The sequence below is a fragment of the Salvia miltiorrhiza genome, chromosome 6, assembly GCF_028751815.1.
Source record: "Salvia miltiorrhiza cultivar Shanhuang (shh) chromosome 6, IMPLAD_Smil_shh, whole genome shotgun sequence".
NCBI classification, from domain to species: domain Eukaryota; kingdom Viridiplantae; phylum Streptophyta; class Magnoliopsida; order Lamiales; family Lamiaceae; genus Salvia; species Salvia miltiorrhiza.
In genome coordinates, this window is record NC_080392.1 from 4,123,130 (window position 1) to 4,145,054 (window position 21,925).

The 21,925-nt window shown below is 35.4% G+C and overlaps 1 protein-coding gene across 1 annotated transcript; it reads left to right on the forward strand.

Moving 5' to 3' along the window:
* The first annotated feature begins 879 nt into the window (after positions 1-879).
* LOC130988052 (putative leucine-rich repeat receptor-like serine/threonine-protein kinase At2g24130) lies at positions 880-4,742 on the forward strand. Its single transcript, XM_057911806.1, has 2 exons — positions 880-3,523; positions 4,184-4,742. Exons 1-2 carry the CDS (start codon positions 1,006-1,008, stop codon positions 4,570-4,572), a joined length of 2,907 nt encoding a protein of 968 aa, XP_057767789.1. The 5' UTR covers positions 880-1,005; the 3' UTR covers positions 4,573-4,742.
* Positions 4,743-21,925: the final 17,183 nt, after the last annotated feature.

Sequence of the window (21,925 nt, forward strand, 5' to 3'; positions counted from 1 at the left end):
ATTTCTTAAGATATAAAATAAGAATCATTTTCAGTCATTAGATCATCAAGATCTACGGTTGATTCGTAATCCTGTTGAATGGATTTATGGTCCTGAATTTGAATCCCAAAGGTAGCAAATTAAAATTTATTTTTCACAATTCATACAGTTATGCAGCGAATTCATACGTGTTCTACATAAAATTCATACATTAAAAATTGCACATATTTCTTATTTTAAGACGTGCTCTCACGGTAGCCCATATATATATATATATGGATCGTCTTCCTATGACTAGACCACTCATTCGCTCATTTACAAAAATATTCATCCCACGTTTTGATGAAAATTCAATTTATATACATGTATAACCATGAAAAATAAGAAACTAATGATAATCTATAACTAGGACCACTGGATCACATGAGCTCTATCCTAGTTCTTTCCCAATATTGCCATTTTAATTAATATCCATGAAATATACATATACGAGAAAACACTAATTCATAATAAAATAAATAAATGAAGATTTGGAGGCATATATTTACACCAAGTTGAGAGCCGACATACATACCAAGAACTGAAAGTTTACCCACATCATCCTATCCTGAAACCCGACTAAGCGTGATTAAAACCCAGATTATCTCCAAATCTACCAACTCATCTTCCACTAATCACCCCCTAGTTAGGCCTAATGACATGTAAACCACCCAAAGTCACTTAACGCTTCTTACACGTCGTCACGCCCACTTCCCACGTGTTCAATTCTCATTGTCAACGATTTAAGGCGCCAAACGTCCGAATTCACCCTTCAACGCCAGTTAGGCATCAACCAAAATAAACAATACAAACTAAAATTAATATCACTCCTTTACTAAAAAAATATAACAATACCATCCCAAACATTTGTCACACCCCCTTATAATTAACAGTGCGTGCTGCATGTTTTCTTCCCACATTCCAACATTCACCTCAATCTCTCTCTCAATCCCTCCAAATCCAAACCTCAATTAATATATCACAACAATGGGTTTGCACTCCAAATTCTCTCTACTCTCCTCCATCCTAGTCTTGTACATGCTCAGCGTCGACGCTCAAATATTAGACGAGCGCGCCGCGCTCCTCTCCTTCGTGTCCGGGATCAGCAGCGACCCCGAACACGCCCTATCCAACTGGAACGCCTCCGACCTCCCCCTCTGCAAATGGTCGGGGGTCGGGTGCGACATGAGCAAGAACAGAGTCATAGAGCTCAACCTCAGCCACAAGTCCCTCCGCGGCACCATCTCCCCGTCCCTCTTCGCCCTCTCGCAGCTCGAGATCCTCGACCTCTCCGGCAACTTCCTCCACGGCCGGATCCCGCCCGAGATCGGCTCCCTCCTCCGACTCAAAGAACTCAGCCTAGCATCCAACTCCCTCCAAGGCAACATCCCATCCCAAGTGGGGACTCTCAAGCAACTAGTCTACCTCAACCTCGGCAGCAACAAACTAGATGGCGAGATCCCTTCATCACTCTTCTGCAACGGCTCGTCTTCTCTGCAATACCTCGACCTCTCCAACAACTCCCTCCACGGCCAACTCCCTCTGCAGAATCAATGTGCTCTCTCTGAACTCAGGTATCTTCTACTATGGTCCAACAGCCTAGCCGGCCAAGTCCCCTTGCCGTTATCAAACTCATCGAAACTCGAGTGGCTCGACTTGGAATTCAACCACTTCGAGGGAGAGCTGCCCTGCAACATCCTAAGCAGAATGCCACATTTGAAGTTCCTCTACTTATCGTACAACCATTTCTCAAGCCAAGACGGAAACACCAACCTCGTACCTTTCTTCGCCTCTCTCAAGCACTCCTCCAACTTGCAAGAACTCGATCTGGCCGGGAACCACCTCGGAGGGGCTCTGCCTCCTATTATCGGCGACCTCTCCGCTCTGGTGCAGATCAATCTTGATACAAATTTCATCTACGGTGAAATCCCACCGCAGATTTCCAACCTCGTCAACCTCACCCTCCTCAACCTCTCCAGCAACCTCATGAATGGGACCATCCCCTCCGAGCTATGCCAGATGGCGAAGCTCGAGCGCCTCTACCTGTCGAATAACTCCCTCTCCGGCCACATTCCGGCGTCCTTGGGAGACATGCCGCATTTGGGACTGCTGGACCTGTCCAAGAACATGCTCTCCGGTACCATCCCGGACAGCTTCGCCAACCTCGTACAGCTCCGAAGGCTGCTCCTGTACGAAAACCACCTGTCGGGAAACATCCCACCTAGCCTCGGAAAATGCATCAACTTGGAGATTCTTGATCTCTCCCACAACAGAATCTCCGGGACCATCCCAGCTGCGGTCGCCGGCTTGAGCAGTTTGAAGCTGTATTTGAACCTCTCGAGCAACATGCTAGACGGCCACATCCCACTTGAGCTCAGCAAAATGGACATGGTCCTCGCCATTGATCTATCCAACAACAACTTCTCCGGCGCGCTGCCGTCGCAGCTGGGGAGCTGCATCGCGCTCGAGAGCCTCAACGTGTCGCGCAACTCGCTGGAGGGGCAGTTCCCGGAGGACATCGGCAGCCTGCCTTATCTCCGGGAACTCGACCTCTCCTTCAATCGCCTGAGCGGGGAGATACCGGAATCTCTCCGCGCGTCTGCTTCCCTACGCCTCCTCAACCTCTCCTACAACAGCATGTGCGGGAACGTCACCGTCGGGGGCTCGTTCACGGCGGAATCCTTCCTCGGAATGAGGAGCTGCCGCCGGAAACGAGCTCGCCATTTCTTAATGGCGATTCTTCTCTCCCTCCTCATCACCCCCATCTTCTGCGTGGTTGGATTTCCGTTACTGATGAGAAGGAGACTGCAGCTGCAGCTGCAGCTGCAGCTGCCCAAGGTCGGCGGCAAGGCGGCTGTGAGGGATGAAGAGGAAACGAGAGAAGAGATCAAATATCCGAGAATCTCTCGCCGGCAGCTGGTCGAAGCCACCGGCGGATTCAGCAGCTCGAGCCTCATCGGCTCGGGCAGGTTCGGGCAGGTCTACAAGGGAATCCTCGGCGACAACACGAGGATCGCGGTCAAGGTTCTGAACCCGAAAACGGCGGAGGAAATCACGGGCAGCTTCAAGAGGGAGTGCCAGGTTCTGAAGCGAACCAGGCACCGGAACCTCATCAGGATCATCACGGCGTGCAGCCGCCCCGACTTCAAGGCCATCGTGCTGCCGTTAATGCCTAACGGCAGCCTCGACGACCATCTGTATCCGGTTAACGGAATGAAGAACGGAATGAGACTGAAGCTCCCGCAGCTGGTGGGGATCTGCTGCGACGTGGCGCACGGGATGGCCTACCTGCACCACTACTCCCCGGTGAAGGTCGTCCACTGCGACCTCAAACCGAGCAACATACTCCTCGACCACGACATGACGGCGCTGGTCACGGATTTCGGCATAGCCAGGCTCGTCAAAGGCGGCGACGAGACTGCCAACTGCGTCGACGTCGATGACTCGGCATCCTACGACTCCACGGACGGCCTCCTCTGCGGATCGCTCGGTTACATTGCTCCGGGTTAGTTTCTCACTACTCCTGAATTTTATCTTTTTAATTAAGGTTAATTCCATGTAAATACACGAACGATATTAAAAAAATTGATTTTAAACTAAATTTAATTTATTTTTTTTGAAAAAAAAATTATAAATTTTTAATTTTTTAAAATTTGAACCGAGTTTAAAGTTTCGTTGGTTAATATCTTGATTGATTAAGATTCAATGGGCAATTCGAAGGTATGATCGGAAAGCTCCTAATATTATAATCTTTCTAATGATACTTATATTAGTCATCGAAAGTGGGCAAAAAATGGAATGAAAGTTAATATCATGAAACTCTATATTATATCTATTTTTCCGACCACTTTTTGTGACTAAAACGCAGCATTATGGGTTTGATTAGATAGCTATCATCAAGAGATTTTCAAAGGTGTCTTCAAATTGCTCATCGCACTGCAGAGAATCAAGTTATTGGCTGAACTTTTTGACTCAAGCGAAATTCCAAAAAACCGTTACTTATTCAATCACAACCATTCATTTCATATAATGATATATGAAACTCTTTCTCCACTATATAAAAATCACCAACCATTTTATTAAGGCTCGTGCTACTACTCATAGATTTTATCTTTTTAGTTATGAAAATATCATCGTTCTTATTATCGAGTATATTATGCGACAGAATATGGGATGGGAAGACACGCTTCGTCGCAGGGAGATGTGTACAGCTATGGGGTTCTCCTGCTGGAGATAGCGATGGGGAAGAGACCCACCGACGTTCTGTTCCACGAGGGTTCCAGCATGCACGAATGGGTGAAGAGCCGTTACGCTAACGAGCTCGATTCGATGGTGGAAGACGTCGTGGCCAGGATGGCACCGGCCGCCCACGAGAGGAAGGTGTGGAGCGACGTCGTTTTGGAGCTCATAGAATTAGGTCTAATCTGCACGCAGCATAGTCCTAGTGCTAGGCCTAGCATGCTGGATGTGGTGCATGAGATCTCTCTTTTGAAGCACTATGTCAATTCTTCTCCTTCAACCTTACTCATCCAACACACTCTTCCTACTGATTAATTCTTTTTTTTCTTTTTTTACATTATGCTGTTTTGACAGCAACAATTTTGTTACAGATGATGATCAAGAGATTTTTTTTCTTTCTAGATCATTATTGTTCTTTAGTTAATTTGAGCTGAAAATGTAAGGATGCCTCCAATAAAAAACTAAAATTATTTCAGCTTTCAAAATGCCACATCACCTTTAATAATTTATCTATTTTTATTTAACATTTACTCTAACAATAAATCGATTTCTGACTTTTAGAGGGTCCCACTATAATACACATAAAATAATAAAAAGAAGCATAACACTGGATTTTCGCAAAAAAAGAAAAGCGAAAGATGAAAGTTATTAAAACAAGGTGCTCCTAAATTCTTCAATGTTAGTTTCTTGTTTTTGCACCTCAAGTTTGTACAGAACCGATCACCTACCCACCGTGGAGAAACATAATGTGTCCAACACTGATGTGGCAATGTTAATTAGGAAGGAGAATTAATAAATTTTACTCTAATTAAAATTATCTTACTCTAATTACAATTGCCACACGTTATCACAACCAGAATCTGGCCGAATATTCCGCCAGTAAATGGAGATACCGACGGATTTCACCCGTCGTTGAAACGCTCGTCGGTAATTTACCGACGAATTTTTTCTGTCCGTCGGTGGGTACCGACGGACATCGCCGTCGGTAAGTATCCGACGCCGGCATTGGCCGTGGTAGATGGCGCGTTTACCGATGGATTACCGACGGAAAATTCCGTCGGTAAATTAATTATTATTTTTAATTATTAATTTTTGATTTTTTTTTATCAACCTATCTTCGTATCCTACAAGTATTTCGTATTTCTAATGTATTTTGAACTTAATAGCATATGATTTGACCAACTTCCCAGTGGGTCACCCATCTTACTAGTGCTCCGAGTCAAACACGCTTAACCTTGAAGTTTCTTTCGAGTGATTGCCAGTAGAGAACACGCGTATTATTGATATAACTAGCACCTATTAATTCATTTAAACTCTATTTCAATATACAATATCATTTATTCATAACCTTAGAATATGTCAAGATGATATCTAAAACTTGTGGTGCCGGGCGAAAGAATGACGGTAAATATATGATCGAATTTGAGATAATAAAAAAAATTAATATGATCGTTTATTAAAAAGAGAAAATATTATTGCTAAAAATAACTATCAATTTTAAAATATTTTCAATAAATTAAAAATAATAATAATATAGAAAATTAATTAAAAATAAAATAATAAAAAATAATAAAAAAATAAAAAGTTAATTTTTACCGACTGACTTTATTCGTCGGTACTAATTTTAAAAATAATTTAGAATAAATAAAATAAATAAAAAACTAAAAAAACAAATAAAAATACAAATAATAATATTTATCGAATTTACCGACGGAATATTCCGTCGGTAATCCGTCGATAAAACATAAAAATAATTATTAAATTTGAAATTACCCAATTTTTCGACGGCATTTGATCCGTCGGTAAAAAATAAAAATAATTATTAAAATCGAAAATACCAAATTTTGTCGACGGACATAGTCCGTCGGTACCCATTCCGTCGGTATTTTCATCGGAAATAGATGCCGGCTCCGGCGATGTTGTCGGATGACGGTCCGTCGGTATTTACCGACGGAAAATAGTCCGTCGGTAATATCCGTCGGTGTTCGACCAATTTTTTTGTAGTGTATGTTTGTCTACGGTGGATAGGTGATCGGATTTGCAAGTCAGATTGTAACCTTTGGAGGCACCTATGCCACCTAATGCAGAATACGAGCTCTTGATCGAGAAAGTATTTTGATTGTTCATAAATTAAAGGATGAATCACTATCAGCAAATGGGATCGATGCATTAAATTTGTTTAGTATTTTATGATAAGCTTAATTATGATTCGTCTTGGCTGGAAAACTCATGCTTTGCATAGTCGAATCGCACTAATTGTCGCTTAATTGGTCGTTAATTTGAGCCTACCATTAAGAGCACTAATTAATTATTAAAATTTAATTTGATTTTGGGTGGTAAATGATTGGAACTACCCAACTCACTTACTTGTACAACGACAATCGCACACACAAATCTTTCATGATTAAGTAAGCAAGATATTTGGCTTTACACATGAATGAAGCATGCGATCTACTTGGAGACATTTGGTTTGGATCCTAACGAATGATTGATAAAATAATTCAACTTAATTATATAGTATGTTTGATTTATATGATTGAGCCTGAAATAGATAACTCGACATGCATTATGTTCATCCAATTAGATAATTATTATCACTCCAAAGTTAGCTTAATTAATTATATAATCATCCTCCAATCTACAATGCAAAATTTCAAAAATACATTCACAAAAATTATTAGAGCATACACATCAGGAGGCTCATCGCCCCGACTCGAGTCGATTTTAGCGATGAGCCAACTGATGCGAGGCATGCCGGCTTGAGTTGCGGCTCGTATGGATGAGTCGAGCTCATCCGTTGTTTTGTGCATGCACGAGCTAATTTTTTTTTTTAAAATAAAAATTCATAATTTTGGATTTAAAAATTAATGGATATGAGCCACACCAATACAGAGCATTGACTTATAAGTGGCCCGTATGTGGATGAGCCAACAGTTAACTCAATGAATGTGAATATGGATAAAAAAAAACTTAATGGATGTGAATGTCTTATTGATTTTGTTTATCCTTTATTTTTTGCATTTTTTTGTAGGATTACAGAAAAAAAAATTATTTTTATATTGTAGCCATCTGTATCTATATTTTAGTCCATAATCCTTTAATTTATCCTACACGACAATCAATCGGTCTAAACACAAAATTAGATTCTACTAATAATTTAGCCCTACTTTATTTCATCAATCCTAGCTGTTATTTAACTCAAGTTTCCATTATCAAAATTTGGCACATGATATTTTAAATTAGGGAAAAGGTGCAGATTAGCCCTCGAAGTACTAGCCCCTATAGCGTAAAACCCCCCTTAGTCACCGTGTTTGCAATTACCCCCCCAAACTCCAAAAAAAAACGTGCAAATCCATCCCTCTGACCTAACGCTGTTTTCGGCCGTTAGTCAATTTCTTTTTTTAATTAAAAATGGGGCCCACCTTAATTGTTTACGCGGGCTTTGGCACCGAACAACCATACCAAACGTCGCGAAATACCCTATGCCATTTATCGAAGAACTTCATTCCTCAATTCTTCGACGAAGAAGACGTAGCTTTGGAACCACGTAGACGACGAAGAAGAACAAGCTTTGTAAGAACGAAGAGGTTAGTATTCATAACTTTTGTAGTTGCAATATTGCTTGTCACAGCACATGCAATTTCCACTCGTGATTTTTTCTTTCAAATTTTCGATTGGTCTTTCTGCAAAATTTTGATAAATTTCTTGTGTGTACAGCATGCCGCCTGTTAACTTTGTTTTCAACTATTTGGGAATTTGGAAGAATGATGATACCGGTGCTTTGTTTTATGATGGATTTAATTCATAAGAAATTGAAGAAATAGTAGAAAATATGACCTATGATAGAGTTCTTCTTGAATTCGAGAAATGTTATACTTCTAAGCCTAATAGAGTTTATGCCTTAGATGAGGACCGTAATTTAGATGATGGTCTTGTTCTCCTTAGAGATGCTAAGCATTGTTTCAAAGTTTTCGATTATTTTGAACTAATTGGACAAGAGCAAGTTATGCTATTTGCTGACCACAATATAGATCCTATGCCTCCTATCACACATTGTCCCTTGTTTCCAGAGGAAGATGAGAGTTTATGTGAGGATGTAGATAATGTCCATGAGGGTGAAAGGGATATAGATCCTATGCCTCCTATCACACATTGTGTCCGTCTAATGATTAATTATTCAAACACAGACAATTTGCAGAGAACAATCCTGATTTGATTTTTGTTGATTCTCTTATCTTTTTGCTAGGTGACAAGATGGCGCTAGATCAATTCATCTCATTGTGGATTCAAGAAGATACAAGTGCTCTATCTAGCATGCCTTTGAGTAAGATACAAGAAGAATTTGTGAATCATTTGCATACTTGATATTAATGTTCAAGTTCCCAGGCCAATCATTAGCTATAAGGTAGTTGGTATTTTCAATTTTGAATCGGAATATGCAATGATGATGTATACTTGATATTTGGTTCATTTGTATAATAATGTATGAATTTTTTGGATGATATATAATATTGTTATCGTTGATTTTATCATTTTGTCGTTTTATAAAATTGCAAAATTTAAAAATATACTACAATTATATAAAGTGCAAAAAACTGTTATAACAGGTGCAAAAAATCGTTATGTATTCTAATTAAAGATAACGGTTAAAATCGTTATAAAAACTGTAAAAATCGTTATAAAAAGTGCAAAAAATCGTTATAAAAAGTGCAAAAAATCGTTATGTATTCTATCAAAGATAACGGTTAAAACCGTTATAAAAAGTACAAAAAACTGTTAACTATGATAAAAAAAAAATTAATACATAACGGAAAAATCTTAATACATAACGGTGAAAAACCGTTATGTATTATATCAAAGATAACGGTTAAAACCGTTATAAAAAGTGCAAAAAACTGTTAACTATGATAAAAAAAAAATAAAAAAAAAATTAATACATAACGGAAAAATCTTAATACATAACGGTGAAAAACCGTTATGTATTCTATCAAAGATAACGATTAAAACCGTTATAAAAAGTGCAAAAAACTGTTAACTATGATAAAAAAAATAAAAAAAAATTAATACATAACGAAAAAATCTTAATACATAACGGTGAAAAACCGTTATGTATAACCTTTATAGATAACAGATGCGTACTGTTATGTATGACGCATCGTACCGTTATCTATGCTACTATACATAACGGTTTTGAAACCGTTGTGTATGACGTATAGAATAGATAACACCACTATACACAACGATTTTTTTGCTCATAGATAACGGAAAAAATCCGTTATCTATGAGCGTTTTTCTAGTAGTGGATGGAGCTGCTGTTGAGGGTGAGAGGGATGGGGGTGAAAGGTTAGTTAATCTTAAGAATATGTTTGATGATAGGGCTGGAGAAATGGTAGAAATTAATGAGGTTGAGAGGGCTGCAAATACTGAGAATACTGAGAATGCTAGAGCTTCCAATGTTGACAGTGTTGGGGAAGGTCTACAGGGTATTTATGAAGACATTGAGGTTGAGGGAGAGAGAGATGTTGAGGGAGAGGCAGACATAGGGAGTGATTCTAGTTGTTACAAGCAACATTCGTCTGATAGTGAAGAAGAGGGTAGGGAGGTGGAGCAGGTTATGGGGTCTGTACAAGATGGTGAAGAGGGAGGCTTCACTTTAGGTATGACATTTGCCAATGCCAATGATTGTAGGGAGGCCATTAATGCCTATGGTGTTAAATATGGTTATAAGTTAAACTTTGTCAAAAATGAACCAAAAAAGATAAGAGTGGTTTGCAAGAATGAACCCCACTTGTCCATTTCTGTTATTTGTTTCAAATGATGGGGATGTCCAGGGGTTGGTTGTCAAGACTCTCGTGAGAAAGCATACCTGCTATCGAAAAAGAGAAGTACCAAGTGCCAGTCAAGGGTATTTAGCAAAATACTTTAAGTCTGCTGTATATAGGAATCCTAAATTCACTTCAAAGGACATGCAGGGGCAGGTTAAGGATCAGTTGAAACTGCATGTAAGTTTGCACAAGTGCAAGAGGGCAAAGAAAGACATAATAACTAAGCTAGAGGGCAGTTTCAAGGAGGAGTTCAATAGGTTGTTTGCTTATGCTGAAAATGTGAAGGAAGTTATGCCTGGATCAAGGATGGAAGTCACATTATCCACTAACCAATTGCAGAATCGGAGAAGGGTATTCAAGAGAATGTTTGTACTGCTAGAGCCACTCAAGTTGAATTGGATGGGGGGAGCTAGGAAGCTGATTTGTTTGGATGGTTGTCACCTTAAGGGTGTAACATTTGAGTGTCTATTAACTGCTGTAGGTCAGGATGGCAATGATGGGGTCATGCCTATCGCCTGGGCAGTAGTTAATAAGGAAAACAAGAACAATTGGACTTGGTTTGTTAGGTGGTTAAAGCAAGAACTACAGCTTGGGGAAGGAGAAGACATTACTATAATGTCTGACATGCAAAAGGTGAGTATTTCAAGTTAGTGCAACTGATACAATCTTTAGTATTTCTTGTGCAACTGATTAACATCTCTTTTGAAACTGAACAAGGTCTGATGGAAGCTGTTAAGGAGGTCACTCCATATGCTGAGCACAGGTGGTGTGCTAGCCACATTTACTCCAATTGGAGTAAAAAATGGAGAGGGGATGAGCTTAAAAAAAAATTCTGGTTGGCTGCTTGGAGCTCCTACGAGGCAGAATTCAAGATCAACATTGCCAAGATTAGGAGCATCAACAAAAAGGCTGCGGATGACCTCCTACACTATCATCCAACCAATTGGAGCAGAGCCTATCAAAGCACCAGAGCCTCCACATACATGGTAGACAACAACCTATCTGAGTCTTTCAATTCTAACATAATTGAGGCTAGACATAAACCCATTGTTAGCATGTTAGAGGACATTAGGTTGTTATGTATGAAGAGGATAACTGATAGGAAGTCTGCATTATCATCTTGGAAATATGATTGATCTCCAAATGCCATTAATTTGTTTGAGGGAAACAAGGCTGATTCTATTGAATGTAGTGTTGTTTGGAATGGTGAGTACGTGTATGAGGTCAGTGAGGGGGAGGACAGACATATTGTCTTCATTGATCATAAAAAATGTACATGTAGAGTTTGGGAACTTACTGGTATCCCATGTGCACATGCTACGTCTGCATTTCAGTATAGCTCTATTGAACCAATGCATGTCATTAGTCAATACTACCATAGGGACACTTATGCCAAAGCCTATGAACATGCCATTCATCCCTTGCCCGGAGTTAAATTCTGGGATGTGAGAGAGGAAGATGCTGTGGAACCTCCACCTATTGAGGTTAAGATAGGTAGGCCAAAGAAAAAAAGGGTGAGGGCATCACATGAGCCGAGGCATCAGCATAAGAGCAGAAAAGGCAAGACTCAACATTGCAGCCTTTGTGGGAGTGAAAGCCACAAAAAGGAAAGCCACAAAAAGGATGCATGTCCAAAAAATCCAGCTCGGGTAAAGACTCATTCATTGATTTGATTCTATGTGTTTAAAGAGCTTATGCTAAATACACTCTATTTAATATGTAGGCCAGTAAGAGTTCCCAAGCTTCCTGCTCTTCTAAGCCAAAGAAGAAAGCTCCATCAGGCCTTGGACTTTATGTCAATCTGGACACAGGAAAACATATCCTAAATGTAAGAATACCACATACATTGCTAAGTTTTTGCTTACTAAAATACAATTAAGTTACTTATATGTTGTAATTTGCATATTATGAAGCCTGGATGATCTCAATCAATGATCATAGATGAGGGGACGCCTAATAAACAGGATCCAAATACCAGATTTGCAATACCCAGTGAAAGACAACTAAGGTTGGAGAAAAGGAAGAGATGACCAGAGAAGTCAGTTGGAGAGTCCTCAAAAATGAAGAAGACATCTACCAAGCCATTCAAGCCACCAAGGGAAAAGAAGGAACTTCAGCAGACCATCTGGAGGTCACCAGGGGGGAAAAAAGCAAACTCAACTCTTGGATCAACAACCACAAGTTGAATTAGCTTTTTTATTTGCTTTTTTTGCTGCCACAGTGTCACTTTTCCAGTTTAACATGAAACACCTGAAGTAGTTTTTGAATCTGCATTTGAACTTGAAATAGAATGCTGCAATGATTCAAGATTTGTTTATGTTAGAATGCTGCAATGAACTTGAATGAGTCAAGATTTGAGGGAAAATAGTTCCATTAATTCTTTTCATTACATGAACAAAATACATAGAAAAGCTTACATTAACCTACAACTATAAACAACACCAACAACCAAGATACAATCAAAATTATCCAAAAAAATGCATTTTCCTTCTAACTGTCATTGATTCTTTAACCATTTTTCTGAGCTCCACATTTTCATTCTTCAAAGCTTCATAGTCCATGTCCATGGTCGTCGCTCTTTCAAGCATTTTTCTGAGCTCCCCATTTTCAGTCTTCAAAGATTTAATAACCTCTCCTGACCTCTCCACATGGGTTCATCATGCCATTCGAAAAATTCATAATTTTTCGACTACAAGACAACAAAAAAAGCGCTGCTTCAACATTATAACCACAAACCAAAAAAAATATGAAATTGCATAATATTACCTTCCAATTTCTACACCCGTAAAACCTTCTTCCTGGGTTATCCTCCGTCCACGACATCATTCTCGGAGCTCTCAAACGCTTACCTTCAATCACGCATAAACACTGCACGTAATTACCTCCATAAGCGTCTTCCCTCTGTCGCTGACCGCCGGAATAGCTTGAGGCACAATCAGAATTGAAACTCATGCCTTGGAGGTCGAATGATAAGAACAAGAATAAACCCTATGCTAATTCGAAGAAATTCGCTCAATTTCTATAGAAATCGCAAGAGAGGGAATCGTAAATTAGGGTTCTTCAACTCATAAACACCCCCAAAATATAATAGCCGTTGTGAGTCGTTGAAGGTGGGCCCCGTTTTTAATTAAAAAAAAATTGACTAACGGCCGAAAACGGCGTTAGGTCAGAGGGGTGGATTTGCACGTTTTTTTTTGGAGTTCAGGGGGTAATTGCACACACAGTGACTAAGGAGGGTTTTACGCTATAGGGGCTAGTACTTCGAGGGTTAATTTGCACCTTTTCCCTTTAAATTATTTTGACACGTACTCAATAGTCGTAGATGTCATATATATGCAAGAGATATTGTATGCAACTTGGAAAGCAATAGATATCCTCTAGCTAGTACGTTGGGTACGTACGTATCCATATGAATATTTGTAGATACTAGCACAAAAAATGTATATTGTATGCGTAATTAATTTTATTATATTTAATTTTTTAATTAGTAATTTAATTTTTTAATTCTAATAAAATCTTTTTAAAATAATAGCTAACAAATTAATAAACTCTATAAACTAATAATTTTTTTTGGTATCGATTTGTGTCAAAAAAATCATCAATTTTAATAAAATAATAATTTTTATATTATAAATTTATAGGTCCCATAAAACTATAAATTAATAATTCATAATTGTTAAAATATTACAATTATGAATACTTTAGTAACTTGTTAGAATATGAACTTATTGTTGAATGATGTCAACTTGATCATCATTAGAATCTTCAGTAATATCAGTCACGATGAATTGATAGATACATGCATTTATTTAATTAAAATAATATCTCTAATTTATTTTTACACATTATAAATTGATTTAAAATTATAATTTCTAAAATTAAGAAAACACTTTATAAATTAACTAGTTATTAATTTATCGATATATCAACATCTCTCTAAATTAATAAAATATTTTACTGTATTTTAAAGAAATTAGCATTTATATTAAATTTTCAAACATATACATATCAAGGTATGATAATATTTATATACAGTTTAGTTTCTATCTACGCTATTTATTTATATAATAGTGATTTATTGTCATTTTCTTTTCTTTTTTAAAAATTATTATTTATTTTTCGTATATACAGGAGTTCGCACCGCTTGATTTATTGTCATTTTCATCTATAGCTAGTTAAATATTTAGATTTTATAGGATATTTATCTAGATTCTAAAAAGAGTTTTAGATATGTACCAAATCGATTTAGATAAGATAATGTAATTAATTGATATATATTTATCTAACAAATTAATATATTCATCTAAATATATAATTTATACAATTATCTTAAAAAATAAATACTATATATAATAAGAATATACTAGGCAATTTATATTTTATGCCCAACATACATATTCTATTACTATAGATTTACGTGTCCCCAAGGGGACACCAAGCAATGCGACCTTCTGTATGTGAACAGTGAGGTCCCAGGTTCAAACCCCACTGCTCCCTCTCTCCAAGTCCCCCAAGTCAAGAAAAAAAATTACTATCGATTTACGTATGATACTATTAAGTTTAGAAAAGATCTGCATTAAATATTAATTTTAAAGAATACAAATATATATATAATCTCGCACGCACTGGTTTTAATACCCGTGACGCACAAGAGTGTGTATGGATGAAACTTTTTGCCTGCACGTTCCACTTATGTTTGCATTGCATCAAGTTGATAATCTAATCATCATTGCATTTGTTGATTAATCTTAATAAATTACTAAAATCAAGCATTGAAGCCTTTTTCTCCCTCACTTGCCTAACTTCTCATCCTCTTCAAATTCAGCCCCCTTAAATCCCTATGACAAAAGTCTCCCTCATCCCCAATATTAATAATATTATGTGAATGTATTTTGTTAAAGTTTGATATAAATATTACATTGTTACCTAGCTATTTTAATTTTTAAATGATTTTTAATATATATATATATATATATATATATGTGTGTGTATATATATGTGTGTGTGTGTGTGTGTTCATATTTTATTTATTTTATATATATAAGATAAGAGTCATGTGTTATATATATATCAAATATGCATTATTTCTGATAGTGCATTTTTAAATAGACAATTAATGCATCTTTGATGACAATTGTGAATTATACTTGCAATGATTCAGATTGAATTTTAGACATTATAAAAGTGAAAGGGCGTGAGTTTTTATGTAGCCATTTGAATAAAATAAATAAGTTAACTATCACACCTCATAAATAAATAAGTTTTGTAGCACATTCTTAATGGTCCCCACCAAATCTTTGACTTATTTAAAAAAAATTGTTTTATTTAAACAATAAAAAACGTGTCCACAGAATCTTCTCAACATATTATTTTTTGTCTTATTATGTCTCTCTCTATCTCTCTCCAAAATCGTGATTTGATATATCTTTTAGGGTTTAGGGTTTCTTTTCTTGCATGAATCGTGAGGATCAGCTGATTCAGCCCAAAAGTGGTCAAAAGTTGGGAATCTTGTTTCAAATCATTCCCAAAAAAAAAAAGAATCTCATGCACGCCTTGAGAAGACCGTGCACTATACACGCCTCTCTCTCTCTCTTATATTATTATTTGATTTTGCATCTTCCAAATTCAAAAAACAAAGAGACAAAAACCCTAAAAAACTCACCATACACGCCTCTCTCTTTCTCTAACCATACACGCCCATCGTGCACGCCTCTCTCTTTCTCTAACAAACTCACGCCCACCGTGCACTCCATACACGCCTATCTCTCTAAGAAACTCCAGCCACTATGAGTTCAACGGAATCAGATTACGATGGGGAAGAGGCACAACGAGGAAGTCGCCCGAGTACATCAAGGAGGAGCGAAAAATACCCGACGCCGAATCCGGTAAGTAACCGTGGCCTATATTTGTCAAAATTTGAGTTTCTGTGTTTTGTATTGTTAAATTTGTTTATTAGGTACACGGTTTTAGCATTTTTTAGACAATTATGTTGGTAATTTGCGAAATGTTGGTAATCCGATGTGAAATTCTGAGGCCCTGTCTGTCTCCACGCTTCCTGTTCAGTCGACACTGAATCCAATATCTCTCTGCGTCGTATCGCCTCTTCTTCCTCATCCGAAGACTCGGACTCGTCTTCCTCCTCCTGCGACGATGAATCGTCCCTACTTCTTCCAACGTCCGTCTCGATAGGAAACAGAGTAGAACGCTGTCCCTCATAATATACCCGCTCCTGATTCTGAGAAACCGGAGCCGCAGATTGTTTGCCCTTCTCGATCACGTAAACAACGGGATATTTCTTCTGCTCGGAAATCAGCCGGTTCAAATCTGAATCGGCCTTCAAAGCCACTTTTATTTTTCGCCCTTCGTCCGTGGTCGATATGTAGAAAAGCATATAAGTGGATCGTCCATCCTCGTTTAATTGATCGTGCAACTCTTGCATCAACTTCGCATGACAAAGCTCTTCCTTAGACACGTACACGACAACCTCATCGCCGCCTTCATACTCGGTTAATTTCCACTGACCACTGTGCCGTATAACGATTGCTTGAAACGACATCTGCTTCAAAACGACAAAAATACAACATTTAAATACACAAACAGTAAACCGTGTACCCCAATACATGAACTGAATATACAATCATGCTAAACATAACATCAAAATCACATTAAACCCAACCGTGTACAGCAAAATCGACCTCCGTGTACAACCGTGTACACAACCGTGTACGGAAAACCCTAATCGTGTACGGCAGAACACTAAGGGTTAAAAAATAAGGTAATTTACGTACAGAGTGTTTTTTGAGGCCGTTTTTTAGTCCAAAACATGTAATAAGTCATATATATAACATAATTATCGAAATAAACAACAAAAATTCACTAAAAATCAAACCGTGTACAACCGTGTACTCAAGAACACTAACCGTGTACAGTCGAAATTTAAAAAAAAATATATATTTCACATACCTTATGTAATATAAGCATTTCGATGAATTTTTTTTGAATTTATGAGCAACCGTGTACCAGCCGTGTATGTGTATTGAGAGGATTTTCTTCTTCTTTCTTGTTCAAATGTCTGATGAATGAACATTTGGTTGGTATCCTTCATTAACTACCCACAGCAACCGTGTACGGAGCATTTAATTTCGTGAATTTAAGGTTGTTTCCTTAACAAGTCGTGTATGACTTTGAGTTGGTGTAAATGCACCCAACAACCATAAGATCACATAAAATCACGCCATAAACGTGAATAGAGAGAGAAAATCAGATTTTGGTTATTTTTAAATCAGATTTTAACGTGATTTTTGTTATTTTTAAATGAGAGAGAGAGAATCAAATTTTTATCACATAAAATCACGAAATTAATTTTAACGTGAATAGAGAGAGAGAGAATCCGATTTGGTTTTAGTAGTTGGTAATTTTAACGTGAATAGAGATAGAGAGAATCAGATTTTGGTTTTATTTGGTTATTTTTAAATAAAAAATAAGTAATATGTCACTATCATTCACTTTATTGACTTGTACTTATGTACTTTAGGTCAAATGTGCTACAAAACTTATTTTTTTATGAACATTGATACTTAACTTATTTATTTTATCAAAAATGCTACTACTATGTATTGTCACAAAGTGAAATTAAGTTAATTCGCACTTGATACATATCCTTATATATACGTGCGCGTGTGTGTATTATATATGTATGCATGTAGTAATTATAAATCCATAGCTAATACTACATCATCTCTTTAAAAAAACAGAAAAAAAGAACTAATACTTACATCGTACGTGCCATTTGGTTACATAAAGAAAAAGAACAGATTTAATTAGAAGGTGCTCAAATATATTTTAAAAGCCTGTAAGCTCTTATACTGTTTACAAAATGTTATTTTATCTTATAAATAAGCATTTTATGTGTCATAATCTCTCCGTCTATAAAAAATAGTTTATTTTTATTATTTTGAGACGTCCACAAAAAATATTTTTTTTTCATTTATGAAAACTTTTTATCACATGATGGACCCTTTCTCCACGTCCCAATACAATTAATTATATATCATTGCATTTTACCCCCTCCGTCCCACTGTATCTAAAACTCATTTTTTGGAAAAGATTTTACTCTTTAAACACATTTTCACTTTTTCACCTACAAACAAAATAAACTTTTTTTAATTTTCGTGTCCAAAAAAAATGTCTCACATACAGTGGGACGGAGGGAGTATTAAACTTCAAACTATTTTCACACTAACAATTATATACCATGAACTATCAATTGTACCTTTCATGCATTTTTCACTCTTTAATTTTTTAATTAGTAATACATATAATGACGTCGGTTTGTACAATATAGGTTAGAAAAATAATAATTCTAAACATATAGCACATCCGACCAGCCACGTTAAATTTTCGAAGTCAAAAAATTTAGACGAACGACACAATTAATATAAAATTGATAATTAAAAATTTTAAAATATATTTTTTCATAATTCATGATATAATTAATAGTGTATAAGTAATTTGAAGTTTAAAGTGATATTTATCTAAAAATAATTCATACAAAATAAGAAATTCTTGAATCATTAAGCTGTGTGGAGAATGGAGGTAGTGACGAAAAGGCAGACATAGTGCTTGAGGCGATGGTAAACAAATTTAATTTATTCACTCGATTAATGAAAAGATATAATTAAGTTATGGATGGTTTGGACGATCCAATGATTAGTTAGTGATAAGTAATCAAAAAGAGAAAAGTCCATTCTCTCTCATATCTACCAATCAAAAGGGATAAAGGCAATGTGGATATACGATGTACTTTTTCTATTTTATTTTTTAAATATATATAAATTAGTTAAAACGAGTTTACGTATATATAGTACTATAAAATAAGAGAATCATTTTTAATCCTAGATTGTGAAAATTTATAGTAAATTTATTGATGAATAAATTATTCATAGTTTAGAGTTCGTAACATTAGAGGTAAATACTTCATAAATTGTTATTGAGATCATTAATTTTATGAATTACATAAAAAAATGACTTCAATTTTTATGTAATTCATAAAATTAATGATCTCAAATTCTCAATAACAATTTATGAAGTATTAGAATAAAAATAAATGTCTAAACCAAAGAAGATAACGCTAACGAATGTACAACGTGAACGGTGCTCACATAAGGAGGTCATATAAGGTATGTAGTAGCACAACATTTCATCGTATATCTTGAAAATCAAAGGAGTTGAAAATTATTCTCCATTCTTATTTTATTTAGTGGTTCTTACTTGAGAGAGAACGGTTTGGTTGAAAATATATTAAATGTTGTGAGCATTTAGAATGCGTATGAAATGCGCGAATAAGTCAATAATTTCTATGTATAAATCAATGTAACACATGAATAAATATTCTCGTGTGAGTTCAAATTCTGGAGGGGGTGATATTTTCATCATATTAATTGGATATAACTATTCGTGAGTTATATTGATTTATTTGTAAATTTTATTAATTTATTCATTATTCTTATTTCTTATGAAAAATAGAAATATCATTAGAAACCCCTCCCCCCCCCACACACACACATATATATATATATATATATATATATATATATATATATATAATTTTGTAATTTGTTCCCTCTTTCTTTTCTTTTTTCATTTTTTTCTTGTATTTTTAGGTTTTGCTCTTGTTCTCCTAGAAAGTAAATCAATCAATAAAATATTGTGTAATTAATAAATTTGTTTGATTTTTTTTTTAAATTACAAGAGGTATCTATTTTATAATCAAATAAACAATCTACATACAGACGAAACCACTATTCACACAAAAATGAGAAAACTACTCACACGCAGGCGGAATTTAAATCCAAGACGTTAGTTATATTTTTAAAAAGCAACGGCCGACTAATAAAGGTGAGCAAAATATTTGGAATTTGAATAGCTAAATCAAATCAAATCAAAATATAAAATTTCGTGCAGTTCGATTTTTTTTTTTTCAAAATTCAGAGTGGTTTGGTTTGGCATTTTAAAAATCGAATAAAATCGAAATCTGAATTATGCGCATAATATTAATTTCAGTTGCATAATTTATCTCTATTTTAAAAATAAAATCATAAATAATTATAAAAAAATAATTTGGTTTCGATTTTTTTGGGTTCTTTCAGTTTTGATTCTAAACTTTTGAATAATTCTATTTGATTCAGATCTTTTATTGTCAAAAAATTACAAATTAAATTTGATTAGATTCAGTTTGAACAAAAATCCGATGGGAAATTCAATTTGAAAATTGTTGCATTTGTTGGAGATAGGAAGTAGGTGATCTAGCTAGGCAAACTTTTTGTCTGGTAAGATCCCAAAGGAACATTAACAAATCTGCGTAAACTGCTTTTTGTAATCCATTGTTTCTTTGTCACTCGTCAATCTATCACCACATTTTTTCAAATTTCTTACGTGACTGCAAAACAATCCAAGTATTTTTTTTTCTGCCACTTGAATGACTTTTGGAGATTTGGCCATACTGGAAAATAGAGCTCTTCAGACTTAAAATGTCTATTTGGACAAAATATAATTAAATATTTTTAAAAATAAATTTATTTAAAACTTTTGATTAAAAAATAGTTAGTTTTATTGTTTTCTCCACATTATAGTTTTTCGTAATTTTTTAATAACTTTTTATTTTTTATTATTTTTAAAGTACAAAAGAACTACTACAAAAAATTTAAAAAAATGTTAAAAAAATTACAAAAAACTACAATGTGAAAAAAACAATAAAACTAACTAAATCATTTTTAAATTTGAACCAAAATTTTTAAAAAAAAATCAGTTTTTTTAAAGTATTTAACATTTTTTTGTCCGGACAAATTTTTATCCAAATAACACTACTCTAAAATGTCATGCTAGTTTTATTCTAGAGAATATGCACTCATACAGTTATATTGGGGATCGAAACTCAATATTTGGCCCTTCGTCTTAAAAACACAAAATTTGACCATTTTTTACAATTTTGAACTGTATTGCCCTTAATTTGGGCGGATCGGATCAGGTTGGGCGCGGGTTCAGGTGATACTTTTGGCACTAATGTTATAATTTGTATCAAAAGTACCAACAAAAATTAAAAAAACCAAGTAATTTGGTACTTTTGGCACTAATATTATCATTTGTGCCAAAAATACCAAATTACTTGGTTTTTTTAATTTCTGTTGGTACTTTTGTCACTAATATTCTTATTTTGTTTAAATAATTTGGTACTTTTGGCACAAATTATAACATTAGTGTCAAAAGTAAGTACTACAGTAAATTACTTAGTATTTTTTTTTTTTTTTTTTTTGCTTTTTATTGGTACTTTTGGCATAACTTATAACATTAGAACCAAAAGTACCATTCGAACCCGCGCGGCAATCCGATCCGCTCTACCCAAATTAAAGATAATGCAGTTCGAAATTATAAAAAAATGATCAAAATTTGTGTTGTTAAAATAAATGATCAAATATTAAGTTACATTGCTCAATATGACTATCTCAAAAAGCAATTCTTTATTCTAAGTTTTAATGGGGAAAAAATTCGTAACACAAGAAGCAACATAATGTCGCATCATAGATATTTTAAGTGATTCGTAAACTGAAGATCAGACATTTGAGCCAATGCACAATTAGATTATCAAGCAGAAATATCAAAAATTTTAAGAGTTAATAGTGTTTTACGTCCTTTAACTTTCATTATTTTCTATAAAATATTTTGAACCTTTGTTATTTAAAAAAATGAGTTATAGCAAAAAAATACACGAACTTTGAAAAAATTGTAGTAATTTTTATTTGAACTTTCAATTAAGCAAAAAACTACATAAATTTATATTTTTGTTG

Excerpts from the sequence above, each read along its gene's own strand:
- LOC130988052 (XM_057911806.1), top strand. The coding sequence starts at position 1,006 with ATGGGTTTGCACTCCAAATTCTCTCTACTCTCCTCCATCCTAGTCTTG. Across the intron at positions 3,524-4,183 it reads GCTCGGTTACATTGCTCCGG|AATATGGGATGGGAAGACAC; the intron begins GTTAGTTTCTCA and ends ATTATGCGACAG.